The sequence below is a fragment of the Alligator sinensis genome, unplaced genomic scaffold (genome assembly GCF_000455745.1).
Source record: "Alligator sinensis unplaced genomic scaffold, ASM45574v1 scaffold29_1, whole genome shotgun sequence".
Taxonomy (NCBI): domain Eukaryota; kingdom Metazoa; phylum Chordata; order Crocodylia; family Alligatoridae; genus Alligator; species Alligator sinensis.
Genome location: NW_005841933.1, coordinates 1,346,406 through 1,361,268, shown reverse-complemented (window position 1 = coordinate 1,361,268; position 14,863 = coordinate 1,346,406). Strand labels below are relative to the sequence as shown.

At 41.8% G+C, this 14,863-nt stretch overlaps 1 protein-coding gene across 7 annotated transcripts in view; it reads right to left on the bottom strand.

Moving 5' to 3' along the window:
* TBC1D5 (TBC1 domain family member 5) overlaps positions 1-14,863 on the bottom strand; it is a 519,218-nt gene that overhangs the window by 167,055 nt on the left and 337,300 nt on the right. For all 7 annotated transcript variants that reach the window (XM_014517945.2, XM_014517952.2, XM_025198935.1 and 4 more), the window contains one exon: positions 11,844-12,016. In XM_014517945.2, coding sequence (XP_014373431.1) covers positions 11,844-12,016 — 173 coding nt within the window. The remainder of the gene's footprint in view (positions 1-11,843; positions 12,017-14,863) is intronic.

Genomic DNA, 14,863 nt, shown 5'->3' with positions numbered 1-14,863 from the left:
TGCTGCTGTATCAAAGTCTCTTCCTTTATTGTTCAGACTACATGCATATTGGCTAATTTAAACCTATGCATTATATAAAAGTGAAATTAAAAGCAGCCTTTCATTATTTTTAACACACATTTTCCTAGTAAATTAATTTTACAAGCCCTTGTATTAAAAGTTATTTGCCCACCTTAATTCTACTAGCTTCCAAAACTCAGTTACATTTAACATAGCCAAGTGATTTTTTTAAAACATTGTGACAAAAGTCAAAATGGAGAATTTCTTGCTATGATTCTTCCCCAGTTATAGATCATTCCCTGTACTTCAGATGAGAAGCACATCACCTGCATCAAGGAACAACATAATGACAAATCTGCATTCCATCCTCATAGCCACCCAGTATTACTCATTATCATCTCAGCACATAATTATGTGGCAAGAGAATGAAACTCAGATGAACACTTTTGACTCAACCAGTCTTTCATTCTGTTTATAATATGAGCTTCTTACATTGTATGCATATCTATATCTTAAATCTAAATGCATACAATCTGTGGAGGTGGGGAAAATAAAATAAAAGAGAAAATGGGTTAATAGACTGATTTTGCAGAAACCAAAACAGATATTATAGAACAACAGCTGCTATTTCAACTACAGAAAAGAACTAGGAAGAAGGCCCTTCTTGCCTTAAAATAAAATGCAGCTTGTTAAAACACCTTCTAATGCACTTCTCTTCAACTTCATCTTATCTCAGGAATTTCAGCTTACTTAAACAAATGGTTCTCTATACAAGAGATGGCTGACAGAAACTCTACAAGTATCTGAACCAGTTCAGCCAAACCAATGTTACATCCTAGGTAGACTAAATGTGCCTGTTTTAGTTTGTGGGACTGACAGCACTCACAGACAGGGGGTGGGGGGGAGTGCAAATAAACAAACCAACAATCCCCCACCCGTGCTTTACTGGAAGCAGCAGCACGTTATGTTGATCCAGGTCTTCAGTTTCTATATAGATCAGGTACTTCAGCAGGGTTTTTTGGTGCTTTTATCTAAAGCTAATTCAATCAGCTACTAGATAAAAGGGCCAAAACTGTCCCACTAAGGTACCCAATCTCTACTGGTGTTGGAAAAGCCATGTGCAACTAATACGGTGCCTCTTCTCGGCATGTGCTTAACTTGGCCTGGGAGTGCGCAGAGTTTAAAGTAAAGTAAAGCATTACCTGTTCTCCCCCCCGCCACGTCTGCAAGCAGCCCAACTGTGGATTATCAACTTTCCTACAAAGTTCTGTGGGTATCTTTGGTGTAAACAATTTGACCAACAATTAGGACAGAGTAGGCATTTAGATAGCTTTCCAAAAGGTCTGTTTTAATATATAATGCTCTGCTCAGGTCAAAGAGAGGGGGGAAAAAAGTAGTATAGGATGGCTAATTCCTGGAGGTCAGCAAGAGCTCCACTTAGTTAGCCCAGGGCTGAATTTGGTCCTACATATTTAGAAAAGATATTTCCCCTTGCTGGACAAATTTTTTTAATTTCTTTTTTTTATTTTTAAGGACTACTGCCATTGCTTGATTCTGAAATGTTCTTTTGTTTCGATACCAATGGACAGATTTAGGTGACTCCTCTACTAGGTATATAATAGCTCAACTTTGTTTTTTATTGTAACTGCTATCCAGTTAATTGATGATACTGGATTAAAACTATAGAATAATTGTAATTGGTTTGGACTGTGCCTTCTATTATTTCTCTTCCTTTTTTGGGGGTAAGTATGACATGCCTAGATTAGCTGAGGAACCATGGCTTATCTACAAAGTTTTTAAAGATGTCCTGTGCTTGTGGTTAATTTTTCAAGACACCATAAAAGTTATTTCCTGATGTGATCATTGTCCCCTCAAATACTGCATGCTGTTATTTTTTTTCCTGTGTACAGTAAATGATCCACATTTTCCTTTCCCATATTTGTGAAACCTTTAACTTTATTTTTCCCTTCAGAGAGCAAGAGAGTTAGGGAAAAGAATATTGGCTTTTTATTGCAGTGGCATGGGAAAAAGAGAGAGACAGGTGGATGCCCTACAGCACTGCTCATAGCAAAGCAACTAATAATAATAGTAGTGGAGCTGCACAGCTGCTGTTGACTTTCCTGTAACACAGCCTCTCTCATGCTAGTTACTGATCTGTGCTTGAGACTGGTTAACAAGTCAGACTTAACCTGTACACTCAGCTGTACATACTCCCCCTCAAAAATATCTCTGTATATCATGTACAATAGGTTTCACACTGAAGTACAAGTCTAGTATTGCTCTGAAGTGCTTGAATTTGAACCTCACAATAAGCTACCTGGTCAACCTGCATGAAGTGAAAGTACAGGGGCAAAGTCATTGATGCATCCTGCTTTTAAGATGTCCTCCTCTATGCTTAGGCTAAATTGTCATGAATGTTCAACTCAACATATGCTTTATATTCACTTGGTATTTATTACAAAAAGCATGTACCAGTATCACGCTTGTTAAGCGAAATCTGTCGTCAATGATATGTTACAGAAGCTTGCAATCAAGCCCAGAGTTTCCATTTTTTTTCTTCAATTAAGCTTTTTAGACTTATGCTATGCACGTGTGTTTGTGTGTATGATATTTTTATATAGCCATATCATATATTTATTCATCATCTGGCTGCAGTTATTGTTCCTTGAGTTTTTTCAATGCAGTAATATAATATGCCACTTCAAAATCCTCAATACATAAAATACACCAGTTACCAAAGTATTAGGTAGGCTCATTCAACTGATTTTTCTTTTAATTGAAATATTTTTAAAAATCTTCTATTACTAAATACTGCGAATGGAGGAAGGTGCCCTAAAAATACACACACATATATATAAAATGTCTCTTAAAAACTTGTCCTTTTTCACTTGAGGACAACTGCTGAGCTTTAAGCTGGCACTGCAAACAATGACTACAGTAAAAGCAGAAGAATGATTCTGTAATAATTATTTTGCATTTTAACACGAATTAGCTGTAAGGGTCAGAGAAATTAACATTTAAATACCACTTAATCTAGGACATTAATCATCATTAACCCATCTAATTTTACAATTAAACTGAATATTCAATCTGTCAACCTCTTAAAGTATCTAATCGTTTTATTCAGATTTAACTTTTTTTTTTATTTAGGTGAAGTTTATTGTCTGAATGTATGTCATTGAATTGTCAATGTAATCAATTCAATTTTATTTTCAAAATTTGTTTTGTACATTTTATTTTCCAAATATAACTGTAAAATGAGACACAACTGGGGCAGTTTTGTATTGTATGTGTAATTCATAGAGCCTCCATGAACACTAAATATCCTAAGCATATTTTAGGATTCTAGGAATAAGGTAGAAAACTGGGAAATTAATGATATATCACCTTTCACCTTTACATTGCTAGTTCTAATCTAGCCTGCGTTGATACTGGGTGAAAAATTATCTGAATGTGCAGTGGCCTACCATAAATTTAACAGATAAATGGTTTTATTCCATTTTTGAATGGACACATGTCCACATTAAACATTCCATACATGATACCCTTTTGGGGCATTTGAGAGGAAAAGGACTGAATGAACATTAACACAGAAAACAGACTGCTTTACCACCACTTACCACAATAAGTGGTGTTCCCTTTCTGGTAATCTATGAGGTGCAGTAGCAAGGTAATCTAGATTTTGTTCTCTGCTGCTACTTATGTGGTGGATAAAGAGTTTCAGTCTCCTGGCTGAAGATTTTATCACAAGTTCTAAAATTAATGGTGGACAAGAGAGCATTTTTATTATTAATAGTTTTTTTTCTTAGTAATACTCCCTGATGTGCAGTCCACCACAAAAGAGTACAACTGAAAAGAACAATGTTTACAGAGGATTTAATTAAAAAGAGAGAAAAAGGTTATTACTACAGTGCATTGTGTTTAACACACTGTAGCACGTGGGAAAATTTAACACACATTCCTCAGATCAAACACGATTGCCAATCAATATTTGACCCTTTTTCTGCCAGCTAGATTCTCTGAATATTTAATACAACAGAAAAGCATGTCACTATTTTAAAGGAAAGATGTACTAAATTGTAGAAGTGACTCCTAATTCCCTTCATTCACTCTTGCCTCTAATCCTTGAAAGAAAACATGAACGTACTAAGTGCACAAACAAACCTTTCCTTAAACCATTTTTACTCCTGCGACATGTATGTGACATGCAAAAAAAACCCACACAAGTTATTACACAGGGCCAATTTTCCTGGACACTCATTCCTTCCACCAGCTATCCTGGCATGAATTAAGTTACTTTGAAATCTCAGATTTCTGCCTAGATCAGTGTTTCTCAACCTTTTAAGTAGCAAGTACACCTAACTTCTGAAAATTTTAATAAGTACCCCAACACTCAATTTTCCAGGGGATTTTATATTTGCAAGCTAATGTGTGCCGTGTGTTGGAAGAAGGGCTGTGTATATAAGACTGTGATATGACAGATGTCTGATCTGGTGTGGGTAGGGTTGCCGCCTTTTACACTAGGGGTGCACAACTCAAGTATGTACCTGGGCTAGAGGTGATGTTGGCCAAAGATAGGAGGGCTGAATTATTTGCCAAATTATTACTGGGGAATTTAAAGCACCATGCAATGTCTGGCGTATCAAATTTTTTGCCATAGTTTTGAGAGGAGGAAGGGGTGAGAGAGAGAGGAAAAGAGGATGAGAGAGTGTTGGGGTACCCAAGTACCCCCTGCCTGTGTCTCGCATACCCTCAGGGGTACGCATACCACAGGTTGAGAAACTATGGCCTAGATCAAAGCAATCACTGAAGAAGTAACATCTAAAAAGACATTCAGAGGATGCATGCGAATAATCAGAATATTGTAAATTTATCACAAATCCTGCAATTGCTAGTGTCCCTGTAAGCAAGGAAATGATAACGCCATACAAACAAGGAGCTTTACACATAGTATTAAATCATACATACATAAATACCGAGTAGAGAACTTGACAGATCAGAGTACATTTTCCCAACGTTACAAATAATGTATTTACTCAAATACAAGATGCAGTGTCCCCCCCCCGCATCAGCACAGGGGCAAAAAGTCTCATATCTTATATTTGCATACAAGAAAATCCCATTAAATATACTGATATCTTTGAACTGCTTCTAAAAGCAGCATGTGCTCAGTAATGGAAACCAACTATGAAGCTGATTAAATGCAGCCAACATTGAACATGACTACAAAGTACATGGCTCATATTGGGCATACATGCTGATGGAAACCTACAACAAGGATTGATTAGTGCAACCAATCTGAATAAGCTATATGGTACTGCCCATTGAGTGAAGTCCTCTTCAGCAACAACTCTTTTTTAAGTCATTGTGAGCCATGATATTGAATACATTTAGAAAATTCATCCCTACCACTGAGCTGCACCTTTCTTTCTCATTTCCAATGATTCCCATTTCTTTACCAGCCTTAAATGTCTCTCAAACATCACCAAATGGTACCCCAAAAAGTTCACTCAGAATTCCTCTGTCTCCCCTTCTCTCAGCCTGTCGCATACAATTAGTGTGGCCCTACATGCCATCTGTGAAGCTGGACCATGTTGCCCTGTGCCTCATCTGGAAAAAATCATTGGAGGATCCCAGAACTCATGACAGTTTTAGCCAAGAGAGGGGGGTGCTAATTAGCATGTGGACTCTTTGTGGAGGGATCTGGAATATGCACACATACTAAGCAGTGCTGGGCTGTGGATGGTTCGAAATACTAATGACCCAATAAGCTATATAGTAAATCATGAGACTTTTGGCTTTGAACTAATATCATGCATAGTTTGTATTATATGTAAGTAGGTGCCAAAGTGCCACTTAAAAATGTGTTTAGGGAATACCTGTGCTAAAACTTGCAACAGTTTCAAAAACGTAAAATGCATCAATTCTGGAGGAACAAAATTTATGGGTATGATATGCAAATGAATACAGCTATGTTTATTTCAAATTGTTTTTTCAAATTTGCTCCTCACTTCCATGTGCTTAGGGAGGAGCAGGGTTTGATAGTAAGGAAGGGGGAGGGGCTACAGGGGAAAGAAGTTGCAGAGCGGGGAAGAGAGCAAAGGGGTTACCTGATCCCTCAATTTTATTTTCCTTGCTGTAGCAGTGGGAGGGGGACAAATTCAAGACAAATCTCCAATAATTAGATTTTATACCTGGAAAATTAATCCAATTTATAAATTTTCCTTATATAGAATGTAATTATTGGGGGGGGGGGGGGGGTAGTCTTATAATCCAGGCCATCATATATTCCAATAAGCACAATATAAGAAAGACTATTCCTGAAGAGTAAATGTTGAAATCAAATATGAAAAAGGTTGAATGAAACAGAACTACTTCTCATAAACTTTGCTGCTAAAAGGAAAAATCATGGACAAGTTAAATTTCTGAAGGAATGCATCAAATCAATCTAGTTGCTATCTACTACTTTTATAAACTTTTCATCTAGGTATTTATCCCAACTCCTCTTATATCAAGAACTTCTTTGTATGACATCCCTATTGTTAAGAAGCTTGTACGGTTTCAGTGATATGAATAACAGTAAAAAATTATTTATAGTAAGCCAACATTTTTGCCACACATTTCAAAGCGCTCCCATGAGCTCTTAAAGTAGTTACCTTATTACATTGGGAAATGTAATATAATTACTAACAATAATCAAAATAATTAGAAATGTCTGTTTTTAGTTCAAGAAATATTAACCATAACAAAAGGTTTGGTATTTGAGACAGTCAGCTTGTTCACAACTGGAAATCATTATTCAGAAAAGTGTCTGATGGCACTAGAGGCAAGAATAATTACAATATGCTCACATTCTTTTTCTTTGCTTTTTTCCTGTACTTCACATTAAATCAGAAATTAGAGATGGAAATGAGTTAGTAGGCAATTTTGTCTATTTGCTAATGCAGGCTTCTTCTCCACAGTGCATTACTTACAGCTTTGACAAGTTTAGCTAAGAAACACCCCAACCAATGGGGCTTCTATTGGTGCTATTGATCTATTTATTTATTTATTTATTTTTACAGCCTATTAGCTCTCTGTAAGAACATTTCCCTTGATAGCAGCCTTAAATTTTCTTTTGTAATTTCTTCCTTCTCCATTCTATACATAGAAGAGGAATGTAGTTTCTGGTGCTGCTGTCCCCATATCACTTTGCAGACTCAAATTGATTTCCCCCTGCCATGATTAGTCTTCAGTCTTACCGAGCTGGGTTCTGCCTTCCCAGCAAGTATTTGTGCAAGGGATTATTTTTGTCTCAACGTATCACTATGCATCTTTCCAAGTTGCTTCTCGTCTTTTCTATTCACATTTCTCAATTCTCAAAGTACAGAAGAATTATTTTTTCTGGGGGGTTTTGTACCATTTTTTGATTTAATGCATTTCAAAGTAACACTAAGGTGCTGTTTGCCTCTTAACCACATATCGCTAGTAAAAATATTAAATAAATGTTATCTAATATGTACACAGTACCCAAAATTAGATAAATTTGCCTCGTCTCCACATTCAGTAATGCATAGTTTACTTTTCCTCAACTTTTAGGCTATCCAACTAGCTTTCAATTAACATGACGGTATCACACCCAGTTTAACCTTCATACGTTCCCCATGGAGCAACTTCCTACCCCAGATACATATTTTGTGCAGCATCTTGAAATTAATTAATTCTAAATTTTTTTCTTTTTAGGACATTGTCACTGGCACCACAGTGCACAATATCACCAAAGAACAGCCAGCTTGCATGAATGGTTTGCTCTCTGTGGATGAAAAACTGCCCAGGGTAACATGTTACCCCAGGCATGAATGTGTTTTTTCCATATGGGGTAACAACTTACTCCATGCCTATGTTAACACATTGGGGTAACTTGTTACCACAATCAATTTCTGTATAAATGGCCACTTTGGATGGATGCATCTGAAAGGTCAGCATTCATTTACAAATCATTCATGTCCACTTCAGGTATCCATGGTAACTAATGGATAGCCATCCTCAACTCTGCTTTTGCAGATGATGTGGTAATCCCTTTTGCTAGCCACTTTGTTTGCAGGCTGCAAGGTCATCAAAACATCCTGCCCTTCACCACAAAATCCCCTCAAAACCCTTTGTCACACCCAAATCCACCTCTGATCTCTTTTCTCATGGCAAAACTCCACCTCACCTGCTCCTTTTATAACATACAAGATAGTTTGCCCTGCCTTTGTTGGAAGTGAGGACAAGGAGCAAAAGGACAGCAGAGAAGAAATACAACATAATACCGCAATACAGCATACACTATGGAGCCTCCTTCAACGGTAGGGGCCTGACACCCCCCATACCTCTTTTACCTGCTCTCAATAAGCCCCTGCATGTGTGATTTCCAAACAGCATCCACCCACATTTGGCTTGCCTGCAATGGGTGGATCCTGGTCTCCGGCTTCTGTGCCAAGGAGAAGAGGGTGCTACCTGCACTGCCATAGGGCAGGGCAGAATTGGTTCTGTGATAACATAGGTGGACAGGCTGGTCTTTGATTGTTATTTATACGCATTCAGCCGTAACCATTTTTTTCTTTTTTGTCTGAAGTCCAGGATGAGAAGACAGTGAATATTCAGTGCTGAAGCCTGTCTTGCACAGGTAACCGGGGATGACAGCAACACATCCACTGATGAAATCTTAACCCAAGGCAGAGAGGATGCTGACTTTGTTCCAGACAGGGGAGATTGTTCAGAGCAAGAAGACCATGCTCTGGGGGAGGGACAGAGAAGGAGCATAAAAGCTTTGTTTGAAATAAGCTTTGTCAGCTGTGCCTTTGTCAGCTTTCTGAGCTGTGTCCTCCAGCAGCATCAGGAAGGCTCTCACTTACTACTTGCTAGTCTGTTCCTAGCAAGTGGGATCCAATCCTTTCTGAAATAGCCTAATACCCTTTCCTAATCCATTCCTTTCAATGTATTCCTCCCCCAAAATCCTCTTTCTGTTTTTGTTATTCTCTGTAATTCTTTCTTTCTTTCTCCACATAAAAGAAATCTGTGTTTTCCCTGATAGTGCATTGACTGTGCAGGAAAGCCACAACTTAGATTACAGAACATATATTTATATATTACATAAATACATGCATTACGTTACAGAAACATGCACAGATTTTCCAGCACACCAAACATGAAGCGTGCTGGAAAGGCAGGTGGTCACTTCTGGACGGGGTGGAAGAGGGGGAGCTCCAAGTTCCCCCTCTCCTTCCCCCAAACTTAAACGCAGCCTCTTTCCAACAACTAGCAGGTATTCCTCTTCTGCTGCTAGTGGCACCAAGCAGATGGGAGCAGTGTCTGCATCCCCTCTAATAACACCTGCCATAATAACAACAACCCCGAGCACCACCATCATGACAACAACAAGCAGCACCAGCAATACAGTTTCCTATACCCCAATTTCAATTTCCAGCCTGAGCCTTCCACTGCCAAAGGAAGAGCTGGATCTGGATCTGAGTGCCATAGCAAGGGAAATTCTGGGGAAGGAGAGGGAATCATCTGAGTTTGTGCTCCACACCCCTCAAGTTTCCCCTAGAGCCAGGTCTCCTTCTCCAGAAGGCACTTCAGAGGAGGTTGAGGTAGAAGTTGTGGAGGCAAGTGGCTCAGCTGAGTCCGCTCCTCCTGTTGCTGTGCCAATGCCTGCTGAAGAGGGGGAAAAGGCAGCATTCGCACATGCACCTGCATCCCAGAAGTGAGGGGGTAGTGTGGTTTGGGATCATTTTGAGCTGGCAGATGATCCCACATAAGCTACCTTCCTGCACTGTCAAGGCAAAACCAGCTGGGGCAAGGGAGCAAAATGCATGAGGACTCACGCATCTCTGCAGGCACCACCCCCTTCTTTGTTGAGCGGCCAGGGTTCAGGTGGCTCATGGCCCCATTGTACAAAGTGCCCGCACGTACCACCCGCAGCAGGATGGTGGTGCCGCCCCTGTATGAGGCATGAAGACAGCGCTTTTTTTTGCAGGAGCTTGGAGAACAGTTGACAGATAGACAAATAAAATGAAGAATGATGGATACACGTAATCTGTCTAAGTCTGTCAAGTCTGGTATGACTGCCTTAAATTACAAATTGCCACAACGCACCCCAGTAGAACCTTCTGCAAGCATGAGTGGATGTTGTGCTTTTGGTCCAAGGACAGAAGATTGCAAAACCTGGAAACCATGTGAAGATTGTAAGCGATTTGCTTGTGATGCACCACAGTACATCACTGCTGCTTTGTGAAGAATGCAATATTTAGTTAAAACAGTTAGGAAATGTTTTTGGAAGTAACTATTAGTTTGAAAACAGTGTGAATTTCAGACTTAGCAAATTGTTCATTCACATTTTGAAACTAAAAGAAGTTTAAATTTTGTTCATAGCTCTAGTTAAATAATATTTTGGGTTCAAATCATCATAAATACTCTTTCAAACAATTTGTAGGTTTAATAAATAGTTTTTGGTACATTTATACTGTTGTCGATGGTTCCATTTTGTTCACGGGTGGGGTAACAAGTTACCCCATGAGAACAACAAGAGTTACGGTTTCATGAGAACAGATGAGGGTTAAATCAACTTTGCAAAATTATGAGAGTTAAACACTTTGCTAAGATAGAAATATATCTTATGTTAGAAAAGTAGTAGCAGTATTAGTAGATTTTTCTCACATAGCAAAAAGAGCTGTTCTAGTAGGAAAATAATCCAGGAACAGCCAAGGATAAATTGTTCCCAGGAGAGTTTCTTCTGTGGGAGGAAATGTCTTAACAATTTTGAGAGAAGCTGCAGTATAGCCCTCCAGCATTCCAGGCTCCTTTGTTCCCCCTCCAGGGAGACAGAGTTGCTCAGGCTGGATTCTACTGCTCTAGAGTAGGAGGGAGCAAAAACATTCCCTTTTTACAATCCCTACATTGGGTTACAGCAGGCTAACTTGAGCAGTCTGAGCCAGCCAATCAGGGTTGCTCTATGCAAGGCCGCCATCTGCTTCCAGCCGGGCTGAGGAAACCTGCATAACATGCTGAGATGTATGCACACAAGTCCCCAGCTGTGCATCATCAGCACCATGAGCTATCTGCTCTTCAGGGGCTCAGCATCCAAATGTCTGTTCAGGAGTCTCTGGCTAGTTTTTCTACCAGGAAGACAAACCCAGAGGAATTCTCCCACATCATTTGACTATGTGTATACAGACAAAAGCACTACCTGACCAGTGGCTGCGAGAGGGTTAACATTAGATTCCACTTCTGCTGTTTGAGACCCCAGGGAGAAGTGGCAGCCATCTTGGGAGCCATGAGTCACAGTGTCTGCTTGCCCTATTTTACCCTGTCTCTATTCCAGAAAAGAAAGATCAAGTTCTCTACTCAAGATATACTATACTAATTTTGAAGAGCTCATTTTGGGGGTGCATGTAGTATACAAGTAGATATAGTACTCTGAAAGGAGCGAGTGACAGAAGAAAAAAACACTGAAAGCTAATAGTTCCTATTTATTTTTGCTGCTACTTCTTATTCATCAAGGAAAATATATAGTAGATATGTTGAAGGCATGATTCTGAATCAATGCATTATATAAGTCTTCCTGTATAGCTCTTTGAGTATTTTAGATCCTCTTACCACACTGAGGTGATCACTTCCAGGAGTATAGGACAGCAGTTTCATATATGAAATACTGTTAACAGAATATGCATACACACAAGCATAGGGGGCAATTTTTCCTTACCTACATTTCTTTATTCCTGACACCCTTAATGTTTTAAAATGAGTAAGGCAAATAGTTCCCAATTTAAAGAAAACAAATTGCAAGCAATTAAAGTAAACAAGGCCTTGTAAACACTTACAGTCCGTAAATCTGTGGAGCAATTTCTAGCCTGTTCAGATGCATATACAGCTCAATATCATGCTTCTTCAGCAGATGATCTTGGATCTGGTTTACTTTAGTTACAATAGCAATAGATGGGCCTAAATCCTGTGGCCTGGCAAATGGCATAGGTGTCATCATTGCATCTCTCTCCTAAAGGTAGGATAAATAAAAACAAGAAATGAATGATTAAAAAAATCTTTCATGAAAAGTCAGTAGGACAGTGAACAAGGGACAACATCCTTGTGTAACTGACCTCTCAGTAAACAACTAAAATAAAATAAAATAACCACTTTACCTAAGCCCATAGTTACAGTTACAACATGGCCAAGTGTTCAAACTTTCTTATGGTGAAGCCTGTAGTAAAAACTCCCCTTTGTACTCCAAGCTGACTTGTTCTTCTTTTGGTCAAAATATACTCACATTGACAGAGTACAAAACATACTAAGATGGCAGACCCTCAATTCTACACAGAACAAGGGGAGGCAGGGGGAGTGATTTATCTGTAGAGATTAATAATCATATACAAGTCATTTCTAGCAATCTACTTCTCAACAGTTTCTCAGTCTAAGAGAAAAGAAGCTCCATAGCTAAAAATTCAAGAAATATAATATGGCAAAAAAAATTACAACCAAACTCGTTATTTTAACCTAGGCAAGGTAAATTTACTGGAATAACACGAGAGGGTTCTCTGCTTGGTTTGATCTGCATGTAGCATGGAAGCAGCATGATAAGCTTTGACTAAACACAGAATGGAGTAAAGGAAATGAAAAAAGCTTGATGGATCCCAGGAAAATGGGGGTATGGCAAAGTGGGGCTCCCCGCCTAGCCACAGTGCTAGATTCCCCACTTGCCATTGGGCACGCCACCCACCTGACTTTCCTACCATGCCTTGTTCTTTGTAGCAGGACACTAAGGTGCCTGCTACTGAGAGAGCCAGGAAGACTCTTCAGGTGCCGGTTGCCAAGGCAACCAAAGGGAGCTAATGGCTTACACCTGCCTAGCCAGCTGAACGAAGGGGCAGGGCCTGGCCCTTGTATATAAAGCACAGGCAGGAGGCCAGAGGCGGTTCCCTACCAGCAGCCAAGCCAGAAAATGCTCCCTGAGCAAGGATGTGAGAACTGTAGGTACTGCTCAAAGCAGGGTTAAGGAGGGCAGCTCTGGGACGTTTTAGTAATGTAATTACAGCCGGGTGGCATTAAGTTCAGTTATGGCCTAGGGGCTTGTGTAGGCTTTGTTTGTTTACACCGGTGGTTTGGGTGAGGCTACAAGGGGATGGAGGACGCCTAAGAGGGGACCCACAGTAGAGGGAGCCCCCCAGCCCCAGCGAGGGCACAAAGTTCGGGGTGTACAGACCCCAGCTCCAGAGACGAGCCCTGTGAGAGGGGGCGGCATACGGAGAGGGCCCGGGAGAGGGGGGCGGCGTACGGAGAGGGCCCGGGGGAGGGGGCGGCGTACGGAGAGGGCCCGGGAGAGAGAGAGAGCGAGAGAAAGAGAGAAAGAGACCAAGAGACGGGGCTGTGGAGAGCCCGAGCGCTAAAAAGGGTGCGAAGAGAGAGGGAGGGACAGAACAACGTCTCTTTTACATCTGCGAGGCTTGGGGCGTGGTATTGGGGTGGTAGGAGCCACGCACAGCCCTTAAGGCTTGGGCGCATGGGACAACCATAGACAGGAGGACCGTGACCAAGAGGACTGGAGGTAGCTTCCCTATAAAAATTCATAACATCCAAGACGTGGCGGGCGAGAATCGGAGGGTGCAAGAAGACAACTTGGCACGGTAAAGGAAGCAGCAGGGTAGAGCACGGCGACCCTGACGTCACTCCCTGTCACATTCTTAATTAATTAATAGTTGTTAATTAAGTTAGGAGGCTGCCCGTTTTATGCCCCGATGCCAGGGGGCGCTATCTGTGGCTCCGTACCTCCCTTACACCGCAGCCCGTGCCTTGCAGATGGCCTCCAGATGACAATATGCTCCTGGCCTATAGCCAGAACAAGGTTAGGCCTCGTTGTCTGGCCTCAGACACACACGCGTTCATACCACCCTCCTCTCACTAGGGCCTCACACACTCTACCCTCTCTGACAGGGTCTCTTTCTTGTGTCAACAACTTATACTGCCTTGCTCCCTCTTGGAGTAGGCCCCTTAGGCCATGGCCTTTACCTAGTTTGTAGCTTGGGTGGCAGACGTACCGTCTTTTGGACCTCTCCCGCAATCCTCACCTGGGTAGTGGCCAGCCAATTACCTGACCGGGTCTGAGCTTGCTCTGGCCCCTTCCGGGGGGAATTCTATACATATAAATACACTGGGCTCTCAGCCCTTTGGTTTTCCTTCCCCCCCACTGGGGCTCTTCATCTCCGCCAATTTCTGGGGCCACCCCTCACCAAGGCATTCTTATCCCCTTCATTCGGGGCCCCACACCACTCCCTCCACTCAGGGCTCTGCCCCCTCCCTAGGGTCCTCATTTCTGCCCCCTTCACTTGGAGATCCATACCGCCCCCTTCACTCGGGGCCATGGGGCTTTGCTCCCTGGTGGGCTCAGGTGGCCTCAGCCGTACCTGGCCCCCACTCTCCCTCCTCGGGGTCTCTCAGGGTCTTGCAGCCCACACAGGACTCAGGTGGCCACAGCCGTGCCTGGCACCCACTCTCCCTCCTCGGGGTCTCTCTCCCCCCGCAAGGGGCGTCGGGTGGCCTTAGCCATACCTGGCCCCCAACTACCTCCGGTGTTACCTAACCCACCCAAAGGAGAGGGCTAGGGTTAAGGCACCCCTACCCGTCTTTCACCAGGGTGGTAACTGGCTTGGCATTTTCTGGGGACTCCCGCACCACTGAGAGCCCCACCAGGCAAACCACTCCCGGCAATGTGCAGTTTTAGGTCATGACCAGAAGCCTCCTAACCATCCCCTACAGCCCCTCCCTGCCCTCCAGGAGGTTATGGAGCCTCACAGCCAGGCTATGTTGCTGCCTTCCCAGCCAGCAGGGAACTGAGCTGTTTACATAGGCA